The sequence below is a fragment of the Neoarius graeffei genome, chromosome 23, assembly GCF_027579695.1.
Source record: "Neoarius graeffei isolate fNeoGra1 chromosome 23, fNeoGra1.pri, whole genome shotgun sequence".
Lineage (NCBI taxonomy): Eukaryota > Metazoa > Chordata > Actinopteri > Siluriformes > Ariidae > Neoarius > Neoarius graeffei.
The window spans coordinates 61,024,818-61,047,817 of record NC_083591.1 but is presented as its reverse complement, the minus strand read 5'-3'; the positions used below and the strand labels follow the sequence as shown (position 1 = coordinate 61,047,817).

General features: G+C 42.4%; 1 protein-coding gene across 4 annotated transcripts in view; it reads right to left on the bottom strand.

The window, feature by feature from the left end:
* The window catches only part of LOC132871953 (histone-lysine N-methyltransferase PRDM7-like), a 38,462-nt gene extending 15,723 nt beyond the window's left edge, over positions 1-22,739 (bottom strand). For 3 of the 4 annotated variants that reach the window (XM_060906608.1, XM_060906610.1, XM_060906609.1), the window contains exon 1: positions 20-110. Coding sequence is in view for 1 of the 4 variants with exons in the window: in XM_060906611.1 (XP_060762594.1) it covers positions 20-179 (160 nt within the window). In the remaining 3 variants the exon portion in view is untranslated. Of the gene's footprint in view, positions 1-19; positions 192-22,533 lie in introns of those variants that run through there. The other variant, XM_060906611.1, reaches the window with a different exon arrangement.
* Between the last annotated feature and the right edge of the window lie 261 nt (positions 22,740-23,000).

Below are 23,000 nucleotides of genomic sequence, written 5' to 3'. Positions count from 1 at the left end.
GAGTGGCCTATTGTCTTACAGAGATGGTCTTTATCGTCAGGATCTTCCACTTTAACGGAGAGGCCTTCAGGTGGGTTGTCGAGATCGTCTCCATATTTGTAGATGTTCAGCTCCAGCGTCTCCTCTTTCTTCACACAGGCTTCTGAGGTCTCTCCATCCATGGATGTCTCTGTTTTCATGTCCTCACACAGCTAAAGATCAAACAAATCTGTTAGGGCGAGACGGTATCCATCCCACTCGGGAAGATGCTGCTCTCATTTCTCGCAGCATAGCTCATAGTTTCAGAACAGGCCTAGTTGATCTGTGACAATCCAGAGCCAAGGCCAGGGAGCAGACAGACAGGCTAAACTGTCTGTCTGCTACCTGCACAGAGTCATCACACAGGTACCATTACATTGAAGCATGAACTGTTAATGAACTTCTTACTGATCAGCAGATTAATGTACTGTGTTTAAACAGAAACATGGATTAAACCAAAGGAGTCTGTAGCATTAAATGAAACTAGTCCTCCTGGTTGCAGTTATATACACCAGCCTCGTCTAACTGGCAGAGGAGGCATCGCGATTCTTTATAATGATCATCTCGGCATGACACAAAAACCTGGACAGTTAGTATGAAGAACTTCAAACGCATTTGTGGCAGTGGGGGCATGGCTTAGTGTCAGTTTGTGAATGTAAGGCGGGGCCAGGGAAGGTGAGTGGCAAAGTCAATGCACCTGTTGTCAATTAATGTTGTATGTGTTTGTTGCAGTGACTGTGGAGAACAGAGAGAAGAGATTTCCCCAGACCAAAACGCAACTGTGTATGCACATGTCTGGGTACCTAAACGGACGTTAAAGCTGAAAAGCAAAAATAAAGGTGTGCGAGAACGTCATCTCTCGCCTGCCATGCTGTCAGACATAGTTCAGGCTGTTTGGAGGTAAAACTTGTTGCAAGACGGCACGCAGATTTTATGCGCGTCGGATGATTCAGGACAGCGATTCCATTCATGATTCAGGACAGTGATTCAATTCAATTTTGAGAACTGTTACCCTGATGAACAGTGACTTTTTTATTTTTAAACTTCAACTCGATCCAGCCAAAGATCAAAAGGTAAGTATAAATATTTCTTATATTTCTGATGAGCAGATCGGTTGGTGTGCGTGCTGTAGTGCATACACAGGAAAAAAATTTTCCAGAGTTAACAGACCATGGAAAATTCTTGTTGTGATAAAAATGCTAATCTGTAGTGATCTAAAATATAAATGAGAAACATTTATATATAAAATCTAGGCATTTATGGACTGTTTTATGATTCAAAAATGGTCTCCAATCTATCCAGATGGGTCCCAACCACATGCCCCAAATATTTTAGCCACGCTGTCCCACACACCAATTTCACACTGATGCAAGAATTCACACAAGACACACTGCATGATTTCTTCTTCTCGTGATGGCGCAAAGAAGCGCATCATCTTTCTTCAAGAAGAAAGACAACCTGCCTAACAAGAATCTTCCAGTTACAGAAACTTCTAGTAGTTCACTATCAGAGGCCATCCTTAAAAAAAAAAAAAATCCGTTTCCTGTCCACCAGGTGAGCAAAAAAATTCAGTAGGGAGGGAGGGAATTTTTTTTTTTAAATGGATGGATAAGAAATCGCAATGCTGTGTTTGCTTTTTCTTTCAGTACTTTATTACAAAAGCAGACACTTAATAAAATGACAGTTTAATCAACTGAAACTTGTACAAAAACTTTAAGTTAGCATTTTAAATGCTGACTGCAACATTTGCAAAACTTTTACAAAAGGTACTTAAAATGTCCAACACACGGACTTTTTGTGGTTCTAAATCGACCGTTAGGCCTAGTTCGGATGAAATTACACTATTAAAATGATCACTGAATGATTTGTTTTTCTGAATCTTTACTATTTTGTTGTTCGCTAGAATACCATTTTGCGATTTCACACTTAAGCAAATGTTTGAAAACTCCGGATCTCCTTCCTTCATGGTGGCTGCCATTTTTTTGTGCCGCACGGCGCATGCGCAGAGCTGATTCGACAGGGCTTTCCACAAGCGCCGGCTGCCGGCCATACAGCCGACTACACAATTAAGTCCAGCTGGCTACTTCAATGACTTATTTTTGTAGCCCACAGGCTCTAAATATTAATTTTCGATTTTAATAAAATTAAATGTTTATCTAACGGACTGACAATGTCAAACTGAACCGCACTCATTTAAGTTGTGATTCGCGCTGTTTGTACCGATAATAACCACAAATTCCCCGCCGACTTCATTGATCAAGGGAGAGTAACTCATCCGCCGCCCCGACATGCGGTGTGCGCGCGCACTCGGCGGAGGCAGTAGTGTGTCAGGGCTGTCGGAGGTGACATCGGAGGGAACAGAAGCAGAGATAACACTTATTTTGTCTCTGGTAAACCAGTCTTCTCTCGTTCAATTACGTGCTGGCATCAAAAGACACCGTTGGTTGTAAATGAAACCAAACTGAGTCGTTGGAGTGTATTTTCATACACAAATGGAGAAATGTTCGCTGAGTGTTTGTGTAGCCACCACTGCAGACTGTTGTCGTTAATTCATAGCATGCTCAGCTGCGTGAATGTGTCATTCACCGAAAATAAGAGATTTACAAGCCAGGAACGCCTCATGATGCAATACGCAAGAAAAGAAAGATGATTTACTGCCATTTTACTTTGCATTTGAGTAAAGTGAATAAATAAATGGTCTGTGGAAAATACATTTAATCCTGGGAACTGCGTGCACAGGAGTTTATTATTAGTGATGCAATGCTATGCATTGCAAACTATTGACTCCCATATAGGGAGCAGTGCAAAGCACAGCAAACTTGTTCTTCCGTTTTTCATCTTCCGTACAAATTTCGATTTCGAATAACCCAATAACCGTACAGCGCACACAGACAAACAATACATCAAAACGTGTGGCTCGATCGGACTCGCTATGCTATTACTTTGTTCAGCATTCTCCGATTTTTTTCGCAACATAGTCGCGGGAAAAAAAAAAAAAATCACAATTTCCCATTCATTTTCTAGGGAATTAATTGGAAAAAAAAAATCGCACATTTTCAATGTTTTTCAAACATCCGCTGCTCTGGCATGCTTTCACCTAGAGACATGATTCAAACTTTAAAACGGAGACAAACTTCTCCTGTGTGGATCTGGCATTCAACTTTTTTGCTAGGTTCTATACTTTTCAATCAGTCACAGATCAAACACCATGATTAATTCTGGAGAAATTCAGACTTTATAATGGGTGTCTATGGCGTTACACTTCAGTGGAGCTCCTTAAGTTAGTGTGTAGAAAGCTTGAAAAAGTAGCTCAAACTTCCTCATTTAAACTGTGTTTTCAGACACAAATTTCACTCTACACACAATTTTCTCAAAAGTTGTAGTCACACTTGTCTTGATTCACACAATGTGTCTACCTGAGCAATAGGACTTACAGTTTTTGAATGAGAAGCCTGAAAGTAAGGAGAGGACAGGCGCACTGCCCCATAGACTCCCATTATAAACCTGGCAGCGCTTTTACTGCAAAATCAGAAATGTCACTTGTTTTTAACTCGCTCTATTGTCCTCATTTTTTACACTAGGGTCAAAAAAATTACATCAATGTGTTCATGGGAGTCTTGTAGCGCTCAATGTGCAAGAATTTTGTGAATAGCTCCTTTCATTTCCGTGTAAATCAGCGTTGTTCGAGGAGAGGGAACTCTGAGAAAAAGTGCTCTTTGCTTGTCATTATGTCTCTTCCCTGCACCTGAGCACCGTTACCAAGGTGACGAGCTCCACTCAGGGAGCAGAGGGGGCGGGGCTGCTCTCTCTCTCTCACACACACACACACACACAGGCTCAGAGCATCGGAGCCTCATAGCCTGCGATACGCGCCCTGCAGCACTCTCACCATTTCACACAGCCTGGGAATTGTGGGCTCTAGTTTTGTGTTTCCTCCCACCCGGCTGGCTAATTATTTGTCATGGCTGGCTAGTATGAGCCTTAGTGGAAAGCCCTGGGAATGCGTAAATGTCAAGTTCGATTTTAGATTTACGAACCCGAAAAAAAAGTGTCAAAAAAACGGCGTTAAAAAAAAAATTTCAACCGCACAAACAGCACTCACCTGGCCGGTGGACCGGAAACAGAACATTTTTTAATAATGGCCAGATCTCACTTTGGATGATGAATGCACAGAAATAGAGCTCAACAACCACCACCCTCATCACAACAACAACAAGGATTCCGTAGAAAAAGATTCCATCCCAAACCAAACTTGGACCCAACAACGGGTTAGTCTAAATCTTTAGTGGCTTTTTTTTTTTTTTTAATGTGACCACTAAGTACCTATGTACTGCAAAATGTGTGTTTTTGTGACATCTATCAGGGTTCTCCACTTTTTAAAAATAAAAGGTGGTGGCAGGGGTTTGGGGGCTGGGGGGGGCAAAGGAAGCTGACGGACTTTTGGCTTTTTTGACAGTGAAACTGGCCAATAATGGATAGGAATTGCTAAATCATTGTTCAGGCATGAAAACGGGTCAGGGGTGAAAAAGGTGAGAAGGGTGCGCGAGTGGTGACGTGGCCTCTGGTGTTGTTTTATTTTGTTTGGGGGGGGTCCTCCCCCAGAATAAATATTATAGCCTCCTTACTAAGTATACTATATTGACATTTGCACAAGGACATACAGTACAAATACAAATACATGTAGTTATAGTGAAATTATGCCCTGGAAAAAATGCGAATAATAGAACGAAGAAAGTGGAGAACACACAAGGAATAGTGATCATTTTTTCCTTTTATTTGCCTGGACCACCAGTGTCTCCATGGCCCGCTTTCGCCGAGTTGCCACATGTTTCAGCCTCACCCGCTTCTCTCCTTCAGCAGTCTGTTTCTTGGCCTGCTGAGCACTGCAAGTTGCTTGAGAGCCATACTTGCTCTGCTGCTGCTGCTTTTCCTCCTTGTTCACCCTCTGTTGGTGTTTGTATGTGGCTGCTGCAGAGTTAAATGTTCTTGCACAATGTTCTGTCCACTTCCCCAAACGTCACGTCCTCCCTTCTAAAGAGCTGCATAGCTGTCTTCTATGGAATCAATTTTGTGCCAAAATGTTCATACAATACTTTTGAAATATCAAAAATGACAAATCAAAAATGACAAATCAAAATACACAAAGAAAAAAAAAAAAAAGTCAATTTTTTTTAGACTGGCAAACAAATTATTCGTGTAATCGTGCAAAATATCAGTCTATTACTCTTCAGAAACCTTTTATTTTTGTTCCGCGTCTTTCTCAGTTTTGTTTGCTGTAATTTATTTTGGTTGCGATTCCAGCTTTCTCGTTTACGCTCCCTGACTTTTTGCTCGCGGTTTTGGCACAAACTTCAAGTGTGGGTGGGCTATCCAGGAATGCATTCCCATTGGCTAACTTGTGTTTGACTGACAGCTACGCTCAACCATTCCCTACTCGGATTCTGGCGGACTGTGTGACGAGTGACCGATCCATTGACGGTAAACAAGGATCGAGTGGACTTCAGTGGCGACTATGATACTAAATTAATTCAACAAAGTGTAAATTCAATATCATAGTCGCCACTGAAGTCCACTCGATCCTTGTTTACCGTCAATGGATCGGTCACTCGTCACACAGTCCGCCAGAATCCGAGTAGGGAATGGCTGAGCGTAGCTGTCAGTCAAACACAAGTTAGCCAATGGGAATGCATTCCTGGACAGCCCACCCACACGTGAAGTTTGTGCCAAAACTGCGAGCAAAAAGTCAGGGAGCGCAAACGAGAAAGCTGGAATCGCAACCAAAATAAATAACAGCAAACAAAACTGAGAAAGACGCGGAACAAAAATAAAAGGTTTCTGAAGAGTAACAGACTGATATTTTGCACGATTACATGAATAATTTGTTTGCCAGTCTAAAAAATTGACTTTTCTTTTTGTGTATTTTGATTTGTCATTTTTGTTTGATATTTCAAAAGTATTGTATGAACATTTTGGCACAAAATTTATTCCATAGTCTTCCCCCTGGACATCAGCGTGTACTTGACCGTCTGTATTGCATTAAATGTTTCCACATTCATGTTGCCACTCCTTTGATCAATTACATCATTCATCAGACTAAATGAGGACTCGACTCGAGGTCCATGAAAGATGGAGAGGCAACACTTAACCAGTGCACCCAGGGAGGGGTACTTGTCTGGTTTGTCGAAGACATGACCCCACCACTCCACGATGCTCTCTCCCTCCTTGAAGCTGGGGATGGTCAGGTCAACACTGAACCGCACAAGTTCCCTCTGGATATCCTGGTCTGCTGGCAAGAGGTGCCCCAGCATACCACTCAGCCTGCCGAGATATGGAAGTACCTGCAGCTTTCAGTTCTTTTTAAATCAAGGCTGAATACTTTCTTCTTTGCTGCGGTCCTTTATTAAATCAAATTTGAGACTTTTAATTTGATTTCTTTCAGCACGGACAGCACTACAAAATGGCGTCTCCACTATACAATGCCCTATATAGTGAGTAGCAAGCAATTTCGGACACAGGGATTGTCAATAATTTCAAAAGACGCACGCGCCCTCTTTTGAATGCTGACGTAATCAAGCCGGAAGTTTTGTTTGTTTTGATAGCAATCAGGAAAGTTTGAAAAAAAGTAGGAAATTCAGTCCGATGACTCAATCCAGCTTCTGGTGGTCTGGTCTGCACTCTGACTGATGTGTGCACGCTCTGGCCAGCAGGAGAAGAGGCACGAAATGATGCTGCTTGCCCTTCACAGCGAGATGTACTCGTCGCTATGGCGTCAATATCAAAGCAGGAGGAGGAGGCGCAAACCGGCACGAACTGTCTATGGATGCGAAGCGACCTCCTTGCCCTTTGGGTCAATATCAGCCCCCCCAATTTTTTCTCTCATCGGATCTACACGATTCACGTAGGTCACCCATTTTGGTTTCAAAACGGCGAATTTCGCCAAAATGTGAGGGATTTTCATGCATGATTGTTAAAATCATTTTATAAAAAATTAACACACACATTCTTACTGTACATATCATCTGATGGACAACGGCCAAAGATAGAACTTTTAATACGGTGTTTTATTGGGTCTGGTTTCCCAAAGTAGCAGCAGAAATTTAACACAAAATAAATTAAATTAATAAAATAAAAGTTCAAGCAATTATTACAACAACAAAGAAGACTTTGTCTACAAAACAGAATACTGTATTGCACTATGTTTTCACCACCTGATTACATGCACATTACATGACTACTACATAACAGACAGCGCCATGACCCAACTAATCCACCTCCCTTCAGAGGGCTAGATATAGTGGCCTGTCCCCACCCACTGGAAGATACCAATTACTTTATATTACCAACATTGCATAAACCATACATTTACATAATCTTGGGTCTAAGTGCATGCCAATAATCTCTATAATTCATAAACAAAATACCCAGTTACAATAAATGCTTTTTTTAAAAAAAATAATAATACACAATGTTAATGGGGTGAAACCACTACAGTCCATGCGCACCAGCTTGCGCATGCCCAAGATTGGCACTACAAAGCCACCCCGGCCTTCATAGTTTGGGTCCTTTGACCCAGGAACCTGGAAGTCCTGCAGTAAACAAACAGTAAAGCAACAGGAAAATGCGGCTCTCGCCTACACAATCACAAATACGTAAAATAAAAGACCTGAACTTAACTTGTGTGCGTGCCGTTATATGATCACTGTAACGGTGTATGGTCAGAAAAGACGATAGATAAGCGTAACCATTGCACAATAACGCTACAAACAATCTGCGTGTGCACTGCAAAGTTACTTAGCTGCTGGCTAGCTGCAGCTTCAAACGTTACTATGTGTCAGTATGGTGTAATGTGGCGCAGTGTAGTGTAATGCAGGGATAGACCTCAATCTGCAGAGCTCTGTGTCACAATCTGTATGCAGCCGGCTGGATGTTTTTCTATTGCAATCGCATGACCACTTCGCGTAGCCCCATAAGCATTCATTTAATGGTCTTCTGCATGTTAAATAGTTAAATAATAATAAAGCAAATACTTTACGATTTATTTGGTGCATACTGATGAAGTTACTTTTTTTTTTTGGCCAAGGGAAGGGTGGTGGGCCAGAATTATAATGTGGCGGTGCGCCACTTTAAAAGCGCCCGTGGAGAACACTGCCTATATTTGTTACATTATAATCTAGATGAAATATTGGGTCGTGAAAAACACTAATCCTTTGATCAAAAAGGAACTTAACTAAATTTCAAACTAACAATGAGTATTTTGTCTGTGAAAGATGTACTGTGTTGCTTTTGATTAATATTCAAATACAGCAAGATTGTCCATGCAGTAGGTACAGGGTTTGACTAAGACATTCAAATTTTCGAGTCCCTGAACTCCATGGTCTTTCAAAAATGGAGTCCTTTATGATTTTGTAGAGCATTTTCCCAATGGGGACTGCTTTAAGTCCAACCCTGCATTACTAAGAAATGTTTTTATATATCAGAATCAGAAGCACTTTATTGCCAGGTATGTTACACACACGAGGAATTTGACTCCAGTTCAACTTAGCTTTCATAGTACAAAGTATAGAGAAAAAAAAAGCGCGCACACACACACACACACACAGTGTGTCTCACTGCAGTGAACTCCAGGGGGAGAATCGCTATTTCTACAGCGACGGCCTTGAAGGCAGTGCTGGCTGGGAGAGCTGAGATAAGATTGGAATTTGGTTAGACGTGTCCTTTTCCGCTTAACCCGCTTGTCCATTCTGGCCACCAAAATGATCCATTTCTCTCTGCAAAGCCATCAACTTTGCTTTATAGCAAAGCAAATATATATGCTTTAATAGAAGAAACCATTGGAAAAGCAAAGTTCTGCCAAGAGACCAAGGCAGACTGATGGAAAGAAAAACTTCAGGTTGTCATTATCAAGCACAAGCCAAATGGCATTATTTAATGACAAATTAAATATTAAATATTAAAAATTAAAAATTATTTTAACGACAAAAAATTCAAACTACTAATTTAAGGTTAGACAATGAAAGTGACCTTGTAGTTAACAATATAACTGTATCAGATCATCAGTTAGAATGTTTTACTCCCCTAAAAGAAACTGAATTACTTTCATTAATCTCTACATCAAAAGCCTCAACTTGCGTACTAGATCCCTTACCGACACATCTATTCAAACAGATAATGCCTGGAGTAATTGAACCGCTTCTAAAAATAATAAATTCTTCTCTTATGATTGGCTATGTACCCAAATCCTTTAAACTAGCAGTTATCAAACCCCTGATTAAAAAACCTGACCTTGATCCCTGTCAGCTGTCCAATTATCGGCCAATATCAAACCTCCCCTTTATCCCCAAGATCCTTGAAAAAGCTGTGGCACAGCAGTTATGCTCATATTTACATAGGAATAACATCCATGAAATGTATCAGTCAAGATTTAGACCTCATCATAGCACAGAGACAGCACTGGTTAAAGTAGTAAACGACCTACTGTTGGCGTCTGATCAGGGCTGTGTCTCGCTACTTGTGTTGCTTGACCTTAGTGCAGCATTTGATACCACTGATCATTCCATTCTTCTGGATAGACTAGAAAATGTTGTGGGAGTTAAGGGAATGGCCCTCTCCTGGCTCAGGTCTTATCTAACTGATCGTTATCAGTATGTTGATATAAATGGTGATATTTCTAGACGTACCGAGGTAAAGTTTGGTGTTCCACAAGGTTCTGTCTTGGGTCCACTGCTTTTTTATATATATATATATATATATATATTACCTCTGGGCGATATTATTCGTAAACATTGTATTAGTTTCCACTGTTATGCTGATGACACGCAGTTGTATGTCTCTGCAAAACCTGATGAGAGACACCAGCTTAATAAAATTGAGGAATGTGTTAAGGACATTAGACACTGGATGCTTATAAATTTCCTTCTGCTTAACTCTGACAAGACTGAAGTACTTGTGCTAGGACCACATACAGCTAGAAGTAAGTTTTCTGATTCCACAGTAACTCTGGATGGCCTTTCTGTTTCTTCACGTGCAGCAGTAAAAGACCTCGGAGTGATTATTGACCCCAGACTTTCATTCGAAACTCACATTGATAACATCACCCGGATAGCTTTCTTTCATCTCAGAAATATTGCAAAGATAAGAAATTTAATGTCATTGCATGATGCAGAAAAACTAGTCCATGCTTTCGTTACCTCCAGGTTGGATTATTGTAATGCCTTACTGTCTGGATGTTCCAATAAGTGCATAAACAAGCTCCAGTTAGTTCAAAATGCCGCAGCAAGAGTCCTTACTAGAACTAGAAAATATGACCACATCACGCCTGTCTTATCCACACTGCATTGGCTCCCAATCAAATTTCGTATTGATTATAAAATACTACTATTGACCTTTAAAGCACTAAATGGTCTTGCACCACAGTACCTGAGTGAACTTCTGCTCCTCTATGACCCGCCACACCTACTTAGATCAAAAGGTGCAGGCTATCTGCTGGTACCTCGTATAGTGAAGGCTACATCAGGGGGCAGAGCCTTTTCTTACAAAGCCCCACTGTTATGGAACAGCCTTCCAAGTAATGTTCGGGAATCAGACACAGTCTCAGCATTTAAGTCTAGGCTGAAAACATATCTGTTTAGTCAAGCCTTTTGTTAATGGTGTTTATGCAGTAAAGGAGTAGATCTGGAAGGTCCTCAGACAGAGTGTTTTGGTAAACTGGGATGTATGGATGCTGTCAGTCCCCACTCGCTTGCTCACTCCAGTTTGACGACGGTGTAGTGGCTGGCTGCTTTATGTCCCGGGGCTCCCTCATGCCTGTGTTACCTTCTGGCTCTCTCCTTTTAGTTATGCTGTCATAGTTAGTTGCCGGAGTCCCTGCTTGTACTCGGTGCAATATGTATACTGTTCCTACTTATTCAGGTGACATTGGGCATACCTAACCACCTGTGTTTTCTTTCTCTCCCCCCCACCCCAAATCTGTCCCTCCGAGTTACATGGAGTCAACAGGAAATCTTTTGGTGGAGCCGGTGGGGACCTCGACTGGCTATCGTAGCCTGCAGGGAATCGGCCGTCAGACATTCTGTCGCATGTCCCAGACCCGGTGAAATGTAACTGAATTGTCTTGGCCAGGCCTAAGGGTCCCATCTGCATCTCATCATTGCTGAGGAGTGTGCTCCCATCACCCAATCAAGCATCCAGCCAGAGCAGGTCATGATATATTTTTTACCATCTTAACATGCCATTGTGTGTTATGCCTGATGTAAAGACTCTCGTCTCTGCGAGCCTACCACACAGATTTAATACTTGTCATTTTTAGGGCATACCTAACAACGTGTTTTCTTTCTCTCTCTCTCCCCCCCCCCCCCCATCTGTCCCTCTGAGTTACATGTTGATCCTGGGATTGAGATGCTGGCCTCTTCTGCCCCTCGGACCTGCTTGATCCATCCTGGTGCCCTGTGTCTGGTCGGAGTTTTATCGCCCCACTCCTGTGAAGGACGGCCCCATGAGGACAGTTGAGGGTTATACCTGTTAAAACTGTTAATATTATAGTCAGGCTGTCTGTTGTTGCCCAAATGAGGATGGGTTCCCTTTTGAGTCTGGTTCCTCTCGAGGTTTCTTCCTCATGTCGTCTGAGGGAGTTTTTCCTTGCCACCGTCGCCACAGGCTTGCTCATTGGGGATAGATTAGGGATAAAATTAGCTCATGTTTTAAGTCGTTCAAATTCTGTAAAGCTGCTTTGCGACAATGTTTATTGTTAAAAGCGCTGTACAAATAAACTTGATTGATTGATTGATGAAGGTACTTCATTTAATTAATGTGTGCACCTTGTTTTCAGTATCTTTACATATGAAGTAATCAGCTGTTAAAAAATAAATAAAATAAGTGCTGGAACTCAATTTTACTGGCTTTATCAGTTACTACATGACTAAATATTAAAGTTGTGTTTTCTTAAATATTTTAAATTTTATTTTATAGCACCAAGATTCTTAAGACACACATGGTGTCAGAAGCCCACTGTGCGGCCATAGCAGGGAAGCATTATTGAGTCCAACAAGCAGGTGGAGGAGGATCAGAAAGCATCTTGCACCACTGCCCTGAAATCTGTATACTGGCTTGCGACGGAGGAGATACCAAATGGGTATTTGAACTGTCAATGATTTTTAATAAACCCTTTTTTCAGGATACCACCTTCATTTTAACCTTTTTATCTTAAGAATGTTCAACACAAGCCTGATTAAAAAAAAAAAAAAAAAAACTGAATGAATTTTATATATAATGTTTTCTTCAATATAATTATGATCCCTTTTGAATGTTCTTTTGCCCCAGTGTGTCTTTGTTCCTAACTGTCAACCACAATCTGCTTATGAGAAAATGTCAAGCGATTCTTTTGCATGTAAAGATGACGTATCTTTATTTCCTTTTTGTTTAAACATAGATGAATACTGGTATTTAATATATTTTGCTATTTAAAGTCAGTCAGATTTTATTTATATATAGCCCTTTACAATAACCGAAAGGTACCCAAAGTGCTTTACGTCAAAGCCATATAATAGCCCTCCTAAAGCCAGGAAAACAGGCTGATATTCCAAGTAACTACCGGCCTATTGCCCTCTTGTGCTGCAGATTGAAACTACTCGAAAGAGTGCTTCTTGCTAGACTACAGCCTGTCCTAAATGTACATATTCCACCAGAACAAGCAGGTTTCAGAACCCAGCGCGACACAGAACAAGTTCTAGCTCTCACCTCCTACATTGAATCAGGATATGAAAACAAACAGAAAATTGGTGCCATCTTTGTAGACCTGTCAGCCGCCTATGATACAGTGTGGCACGAGGGGCTCATGTTTAAGCTGTCGTCATATGTAAAACGTAGAGCCACACTGAGGCTGCTTTACAAAATGACAGGAAACCATAGCTACTTTGTATGCATCGCTGACCAGATGAGCAAACCCAAACAAATACAGAATGGAGTCCCCCAGGGTTCAGTGCTTGCACCTACTCTTTTTAACATTTATATAAAAAAGTGACATGCCACCCACGGAATCCCTAAAATTTGGATACGCAGATGACCTAGCTATTGCCACACAGGCACGTTCATTTGAAATATTAGAAAATACCCTAACAAGAGACGTGGAAACACTACACATCTTTTTTAATAAATGGTACCTGAAAATGAATGTCAAAGACTGTTAGCTCTGTATTTCACTTAAGCACTCAGCAAATCAGACACTGCAAGTCCGTGATAACATCGGAGGAAATATTTTGCCTTCAGACTTAACCCCAAAATACCTGGGGGTTACTTTAGATCGAGCGCTAACATTCAGACAACATTGCGAGGCCACAGCACAGAAACTCAAAAAGCGATGTGCAATAATAAGAAAACTAGCTGGTACCAACTGGGGAGCATCACAGTCTGTCTTGCGGACTTCAGCTCTTGCACTGTGCTATAGTGTTGCTGAGTACTGTGCTCCAGTCTGGAGCCGCTGCTCCCATACCAACAAAATAGATGTTCAGCTGATCTCAGCCATGAGAATAATCACAGGTTCCATCAAAGACACACCTACAGCCTGGCTCCCTGTGATGGCATCAATCGCCCCTCCACACCTGTGCAGGGAACAAGCAACCCAGCGCCAACATGAGCATATACAACTGCTGGACGAATCTACCCCGGTGAGAAGGGTACTTGACTCTGCCCCTAACACCAACAGGCTAAAATCACGAAAACCATTCTTCAAAACAAGTAATCCAAATTTCAACATAAATGAATCCTGGAAAAGAGAATGGGATTCGAACACACCACGGGGAGGAGAAATAATTACAAACCCAACAGACCCACTCCCAGGCTTTTCGGCCCTCTCAAGACGTGAGTAGGTCCAATCCAATAGAATTTTATCAAAAAGTCGTTGAACCGCTGTGAACCTCTACCAATGGGGGTATCGTGACACTCCAACATGTCCAAAATGCCAACAGGCACCACAAGACATGGACCACCTGGTCCTTCACTGCCCACAAACAGCTATACCTGGAGGTTACAATTCAATTTATGAGGTGGGTCCAATATTCCAACAATGGTGCACTAACAGAGGTGTGAAATAAACCATACGAAACTACATCAAAGCCATAAAACATAACACTAAAACACAAGTGTTTTGTATAAAACAATACATTAAAAAAAAAAACCCAGTACATAACACGTCATGAGCTTTGGGTAATGACCGAAAGAACAAGATCGCGGATACAAGCGGCCGAAATGAGTTTTCTTCGCAGGGTGGCTGGGCGCTCCCTTAGAGATAGGGTGAGAAGCACAGTCACTCGGGAGGAGCTCGGAGTAGAGCCGCTGCTCCTCCACATCGAGAGGAATCAGCTGAGGTGGCTCAGGCATCTTTTTTGGATGCCTCCTGGACGCCTCCCTGGGGAGGTGTTCCAGGCATGTCCCCCCGGGAGGAGGCCCCGGGGAAGACCCAGGACATGCTGGAGGGACTATGTCTCTCGGCTGGCCTGGGAACGCCTCGGTGTTCTTTCTGAGGAGCTGGCCGAGGTGTCTGGGGAAAGGGAAGTTTGGGCTTCCATGCTTAGACTGCTGCCTCCGTGACCCGGTCCCGGATAAAGCGGAAGAAGACGAGACGAGACATAAAAACACAGGTTTTGACTGCAGAAGGTGCCACAGTGCTGCAGGTTATTAAAAGCCTTTCAGAAGTACATGAAATAGAACAGACAAAAAGTACCCCTCAAAAACAAGACTTCCCTAGTCAGGATCGAATGCCAATCTAAAAAAGTGGGTCTTCAACTTCGATTTAAAAAGGCCGAGATCAAAAGTGGTGTGAGTGTCGGGGGCAGATTATTCCATAGTCTGGGGAGCAGCAACAGCAAAAGAACGATCACCCCACTGTTTATATCTCGACCTTGGGACTTCTAACAGAAGCTGACCCGAAGAATGCAGGGCCCTACCATGATCACGGATAGTTAAAATCTCAGACAAGTAAAAGGGAGCCAGGCCATTGATGGCATTAAAAGCAAACAGAAGTTTAAAATAAATTCTAAAATGGACTGGAAGCCAGTGGAGTGACGACAGCACAGGAGTAATGTGTTCACGTCTGGACTTGCTTGTTAAAAATCGGGCCGCAGTGTTTGAAGACGCAAAATTGAAGACTGGCTGAGGCCAACATAAGGGGCATTACAGTAGTCCGGTCTCTAACTGATGAATGCATGGATTGCCTTCTCGAGATCCTGCCGACTGAGAAATGGCTTCACTTTGGCCAAGAGACGGAGCTGAAAAAAGCTTGTTCTAACAGAACTAATCTGTTTATCAAATTTAAGCCCACTGTCAAACGTTACCAAGATTTTGTACAAATGGCTTAAAAAAGGCGGCCAGAATACCAGAGTTTGTTGTAAGAACATTTGACATGGGTGATGTGCCAAATAAAATACATTCCGTTTTGCTGTCGTTCAAGTGCAAAAAGTTCCGTGCCAGCCAGTGCTTTACATCAGTAATACAATCCAGTAACTTAGTAAGCGCTGTATTTTCATTGGGTCTCATGGGTAAATATATCTGCAAATCAGCATAAAAGTGAAAAGACAGATTGTGTTTTGTTTTGTTTTTAATAATTGATCCCAGAAGTAGCATGTACAATGAAAACAGAATAGGGCTGAGAATAGAACCCTGTGGCACCCCACAAGAGAGGGATGTATATGAAGAACAGAGGTCACCAATCATCACAGCGAAGCTCCTATTTGCCAAGTATGACCTAAACCATCGGACAGCAGTGCCACGGATGCAGACATGCTACTCTAGGCGAGATACAAGGACCACACGGTCAACTGTATCAAAGGCCGCTGTGAGGTCAAGCAGCACCAGCATGGCAGGATTCCTGGCATCCACAGACAGAGCGATATCATTGCGCACCTTTAACAGTGCTGACTCAGTGCTATGTCGGGATCTGAAACCAGACTAGAATTTCTCTCTAAAATGACTAATTGAATAAAAACAACTTTTTCTAAGACCTTAGAAAGAAAAGGCAAATGGGAGACAGGCCTAAAATTGGACAGAACAGAGGGGTCAAGACGTGTTTTTTTTTTTTTTTAAGGAGGGGCCTAACTACAGCATGCTTGAAGTAGGGATGGCGAAAACTTTATTAAAAAAAAAAAAAAAAAAAAAAAAACCCTTGACCGACCACCGAGCCTCATTAGCCGGTTAAAGTCGGTTAACCTATGAGTTTAAACAGGGATGCAAACGGCGCGCCTTTTGGTGGATGCCGCCTTTTTCACAGCTGAATCGTGCAGATCCGATTTTTTTTTTTTAGGGGAGGGGCGTTGGAGTGTCTGAATAATTTCATCAGAGTAAATTCTGTATTAAAATTACTAAATAAGCAAATGCCGTTACAGTCCATGAAACATAGGAAATAGAAAGCTACACACGTTTGCGCGGAAGCTGTGCAAATGCGCGCAGCTTTCTGATTTACTGTTTTCTTCTCATACTTCCTATGTTTCATGGACTGTAACGGCATTTGCTTATTTAGTAATTTTAATACAGAATTTACTCTGATGAAATTATTCAGACACTCCAACGCCCCCCCCCCAAAAAAAATAAAAATCGGATCTGCACGATTCAGCCGTGAAAAAGGCGGCATCTGCGCCTTTAGTTTGTGTGGAGAGATATGATCTGCAATAACATGCATTGTTGGCTACAGACCGAAACATACTTTCAGAATGCACTGGCCAAGGCAGGACTAAACTCGACGTGCCTTCTAATAATAATTAAAAAAAAAAAAAAAACAGTAGTAATTTGTAAGCTAAAAAGCCTGTGTCTACACTTTTCTTTCGCCGAGTGGCAGCTGTCTTCAACTGGGGCGGGAGGGCGGGACATGACTGAATGGGTGTTTCTGATTTGTCAGCTGTCGTCCTTAGACCGCATGGCATGCCCCAAGCATTTACAACACAGAATTCCAGGTTCTCTGCTCCAAAATCGGCAGCTTCAAAACAATTGATTTTTTTTTTTAACAGACAACCAAAAAAAATTAACCGGTTGACGTTGATTCGGTCAACCATCGGTCAAATGGTCATCGGTTAACATCCCTAGTTTGAAGGCAGCTGGGACAGACCCTGAATTAAGACAAGTGTTTATAAAAACAAGCAGACTTGACCTAACAGAATTAAAAACCTTCAAAAACTTGGCCGGAATGACATCTAAGGGGCAGTTAGTGGGTTTCATGCCACTAACCACCTTTGTGAAAAACGACAGAGAAATAGTCTCAAACCAGTCAAAAACAGCAGACTGTGTAGGAGGAGCATCCACGTTATCAAGGGACGCATCAATGTTACTGATATTCTGTCTGACTGATGCCACTTTGTCAGTAAAGAAACAGAAACTCTTCACAGGTTGCGGCGAAGGCATCAGACAGAACAGTGGGGAGTGGATTAGAGTCAACAGTATTAAATACCAGTCTTGGATGATGAGAGCTATTGGCTATAATGGAAGACAGATATTTGGACTTGGCCTCCTTCAGCGATCTCTGGTAAGCAGCGAAACTGTCCCTTAACCAGCCCAGGGATACATGCAGTTTGTCCTTTTTCCACGGCCGTTCAGCCTGTCTACATTGTTGCCTAAGCAGACGGGTGTGGTCATTCAACCAGGGATCTGTCTTGGTTTTGATGCTTTTTTGCTGAAAAGGGGCAACAGAATCCAGAATCGCAGAACAAGTAGAATGGAAAGTGGAAAGTAGACTCTCTGGGCAAAGGGAAGGAACCAGCCCACTGTCAGCATGCAGCTGAGGGTCCCTAAAGGCAACAGCAAACTCTCCAGCCATCGACGAAGTAAAGATATGGCATCTACGAGCTGGGGAAACAGGCTTATTGGCAGGTGGGGGGGGGGGGGGCAGCAAAATCAAAAACAATGGGGAGGTGATGCGAAATGGCAGTGTCCACTATTTCTCTGAGGGAAACTGAAAGCCCGTGAGAAATAAGATCGAGAGTGCGCCCATGCTCATGTGTTGGTGCATTAAGAGACTGGGTGAGACCAAAGGAATCCAAAAGGCCTTTAAACTCATTAGCCAGTTGACTTGCTGCACAACAAACATGAATATTAAAGTCTCCACAAATCAATAGTTTATCAAACTTTACAATAAAATCAGACAAAAACTCAGAACTCTTGAATAAAGTCCTTATTAAATTTGGGAGGACGATAGGACTGTGGCACACAGCACGGGGCAGGTGAGGGCGATCACAAACAGCTGCAGTTCAAAGCTGGAATAATTTTAAGTGGTTAACATTCGGCATCTGAAACTCTCCTTAAATATAGCAGCCAGACCGCCGCCATGACCAGCAGCTCGCGGGGTGCTGAAAAAAAGAACAGCCAGGAGGGAGGAGCTCCGAAAAGGCGCTGTTCTCACCTGGTTTCAACCAGGTGTCTGTCAGCAAGAGGAAATCCAGATCATGTGTTGTAAAGAAGTCATTCAGAATGTCTTATTTGTGAGAGATCTGGTGTTAATCAGTGCAGTATGAGCTGAGCAACAGCCAGACTGGTGAGAGGAGCGGGTGAGCAAGCGAAGATTCCCCAGCACACAGCCCCGCTGACAGGTCCGCACTAGCCGACAACATGGGAACAGCACCCCGGTATCATGGAGAACCAGTCGGAGCCACAGATACCTGCACTCCGTGGAACTCTGCAGATCGTAGCCCTTGTAGTCCATGGAGGATCCGGCTAATAAAACGACGGGGATCGTGACGAGAAGAAGCCAGGTAAGATTCAAGTTTAATGAGAACTCCTCCTCGCTTTCCCCGTCTTCTGCGGTGACTGCTGCGAGGTAGCCAGCAGGAAAGATGCCGTAGATGTGGAGATATGAACACCAGAAAAGGTGAAGGCATCTTTGAATGTCCATCAGAGCCGCAGATCGACAGTTTTCCCAAAGACTCATGAATATTAAGAAGCGTCAGGCGATCATACACCTGCAGCGGTGAGACACTCCATATAACAAACAGACTTGAGAAAAACAGCAACACACTCAACAGAGGGAGATGGCCAGCCAAACACACAGGTGCCATCTTCCCACCCATCTTGAGCAAGGCACCTAACCCCTAATTGCTCTCTGGGTGCTGTAGCATCGCTGTCCATTGCTCTCAGTATGGGTATGTGCTCATTGCTTATTTTGTGCTCATTGCTTAGAAGAAAATGCATTTTCTTCTTTCAGGAAATATCCATCCTTCCTAAAATTTCAGCAAAACCATGGAGTGCAGGACATCAACCTAAGGAGGGGTGGAAACTGCACAAAAGAATCCCCGACGGTATTTAACTTTGCTTCCTTGGTTAAGGTTAGTTTGATGATATCCAATTTATTACTAACCTATTGTTTTGGGGTTTTTTAGGTTTTATAGGTGGTTTATTTTGACAATAGGTGGACAATGAACAACTCAGCTGACTAGAAGAATCCTATAAAAAAGTATATTAGATATACAACCCATAAGATTTTTGTATTCATTTTTACATTGCAAGTGCTCGTTACTAGTCTCATCAAAGAACTCCAGAAGAGCCCCTTTATAGGAGTTGGCCTTGACGAGTCGACAGATAGGACTATGGAGAAACACGACATCTTCATAGTCCGGTACATGTCAAAGGAAGGCATGAAGACAACTTACTTTAAAAAAAAAAAAACGAGGCTGGCCAGACAGCTACCATCTACGAAACTCTGTGTCATGTTTTCTGAGGGTAGAACACACATGAAAAAGGTAAACAAAATAATGAATATATTAGTCAAAGGTTATCACAATAAAAATAAGTTAATAAGTGAATGAGTAATTATGAATAAAATTCATACATGAACAAATTTTGGCTAGTTGATTTTTTGTTTGGCTAGTTACTTTGGAAGGTAACTAGTCCGGCTGGCTTGTGAAAAAAATAGATGAATTTCTAGGCCTGCATCATAATATTAAACTGCAAAACAAAATAATAAAAAGTCATGTGTCTTACCAGATATAAAGTGTCGAAAGCAAACACGGTCATTGTCAGTAGGTTCCCACTTGTTAGTGATCCAAAGCTTTCGGCGAGCTTCAGGTTTTTTTGGAATACGGTAAAAGCTCTTGGGATCATTATCAAATCCATATGTACAGCCGATAACACGACACTACCATAATTTATGACCCGATAACTCCGATCGGCCATTTATAAATAGCCTCTTGCCAACCAAAACATCACGTGACCATATGATATGATATAATCCTCTTGTTGTGCCAATGTTCTGTAGGAGACTCATACTAAGGAGATTTTTGTTTTATGTATTTATCGCTACACACATTCACGCAGTCGTTTCGCTCCTTTGATATGCCCAAATTAGTGTAAAGGCCTGATATACATTTAATGTGTTTGACAGGTCCCAAGATCTCAAGCCCTGACACGCTGTATATCCCTTGATACACGTGAAGTAAAATGTAAAGAAAATGTGACCTTGGGTGCTGTGTGAGATGGCTGCCTCTCCAGTAGCTCTGTAGTTTTTAGCTCTTTAAACCTCTTTTTTCCCCCCCATGTTTTTACTTTTCTGCTCTTCTTACAAAGACAGTGTGTTTTTCTTCATATCCCATGGATATTTTTAACTTTAACATGCAACCAGGAGCCAGTTTTCTCGCTAATTCGATAGAGGAGCTGCTGGCCCTGAAAACAATGGGACAAGCCGGGATACGACACCCCCTCCTGGCGGAGCTGAGGAGGAAACCCAGGGGCTGCAAAGCTGGGGCCAAGCTAAAGGCTAGGCTAGCGGACAACTGGTGGCGCTATAAACCATCCATTCCCTCCATCATCATGGGGAATGTGAACTCGCTGCCGAATAAGGTCAACAAGCTATCCGCACTGAACAACCAGCGGATTTACCGGGAGAACAGCTTATTTATTTTTACGGAGACGTGGCTAACACACCTTGTACTGGATGCTAACGTGGACCTGCAGGGATTCACTGCTGTGAGAGCCGACAGACATTAAAGCATGCGGGAAAGGCAAAGGTGGGGGACTCATCATTTACGTGAACAACCGCTGGTGTAACCCGGGACATTTCTCCGTAAAGACAGTCTTACGTTGCCCGGACTTGGAGCTGCTAGCATCACCATCTGTGTTTACATCCCTCCGACGGCAGACGCAGCATGTGAGGGGATTCACTCTGTCACAGCAAGGCTGCAGACACAGCACCCTCAGGCATTTATCATCATTTCTGGGGACTTTAACCATGCTACTTTGGACTCTACTTTGGCTGCTTTTTACCAGGCTGTGGACTGTATCTTTAATTTCCCCGAGGGAACCCTCACAAAAGGATCAATGAAGTTCTATCTAATCTAAGTAAGGGTATTATCGCCCAGCACTTCCGTGTGCATCAATAAATAACATTATCCGTGTACCACATAAACACAGGAACACCTAATTTAGAGTATAGTCTCTCTTATTTCTTACCCTGGCAACAGTCGACTTGTGAATTGCCGATTTTCTTGGTCTTTTTCTCAGCTCTGCTTTGGTCCTCGGCTTTTTCCGGGTGCCTCGCACGAAGCGCTCCCATTTCTCTCTCATTGTCTGGGCTTTTGGGAAACGATGAGTACTAATCCCATCAAGATTGGTGTTGCTACAGCCTCCTACGATACATCTGTTAACCATTTTAATAATTACGCAATAACATTGAAGAAATTTGCAGAAAACCACCAGGTCGTTTTCTCATAAACAAACCAGCGCTGACGTAGGATTCAGAGGGAGGCGTTCCGCACGCGACGTCACGAAAATCAATGTTTGCCGGGAAATCCAAATGCCAAGTTTTTTCAGAGGTGGACCAATTCGCCTCAAATGGCTTGATTTCAACTGAATTTTTCTGGTATTGTGCAAGGTAAAAAAAAAATTTGCACAAAATGCAAAATGTGACAGATATTTGACAAAAGATTAATATAAAATAGGAGAATTACATTGATCTTGCTCCTGGCCTTTAGCCCTGAGTTAAAGTAAGAGGTTTAATTGCTGCCAGAGCTAATTGTTAGACACAGTTCTCTCTCTCCAGGGATCAGAGGCTTCGAGCTCTGTAACACCATACGATTCTTCCAACAACAAAACCTCCCGGTTCGGGAAACCATGCCTAAAACAGTCCCCTATGATTTCATCCATTTTCATTTTCAGTGTGTAAAGCTTTCTGCTCAACACACTACAGAGGGGGTGATTCTGACTGATTAGCTTAACAATAATAATAATTTAAAAAATAAATAACTTCGAGGAAAAAAAAAGTCTGTGAGAAATCAAGTTGAAATTTTGAGAAATAAAAAGTCTGAATTGCGAGGAAGTCGCAATTTAGAGAAAGAGAAAAAAAAAACAACCCGTGATGGAAATGAACTTGAAGTGAAGCTTTAATACTTTCAATATACAACTAAACAGGTTAGCCAAACTACAACTCTCTCCTGAGTGGATAAATAGTGCACTATCTAGGGTGCACACAGCATTATTTCATACTGAATGGAGTTCCTAAAACAGTAAAGTGGAGATATATTTGGGATTCGACCACACACCTTCAGTTTAACTTACCTCAGGGTTTTAAATCCTCAGAGCCAGACACAATAACGTGTTTTTATTTTTATAACTCGAGGGACTAAAAGGTTTTAAATCCTCAGAGCCAGACACAATAACGTGTTTTTATTTTTATAACTCGAGGGGCGAAAGCGGCTCAGACGAGCAGCGGCTTTTTCTTCTCCAGTATTTCCTGGCGGTTGGAGAAGCAGCTACTGGACGCGTTACCGCCACCACCTGGACTGGAGGACGCTTATCCCAACCTGCTTCTTCCTCCTTTTTAATGGTGGTTGGCAAACAACTTTTGGAAGCATTACCGCCACCTACCGAAATGGAGTGCGAGTCTGGATATCTAAATAATACTTAAATAGCCTAGTGTGGTTCTCCAGCTCCACCTCAGAGGAGAGGAAAGATCTGCAGTGGATCATCAGGACTGCATCTAAAATCATTGGTACCCCTCTCCAATCCCTGGAACAGATCTACTC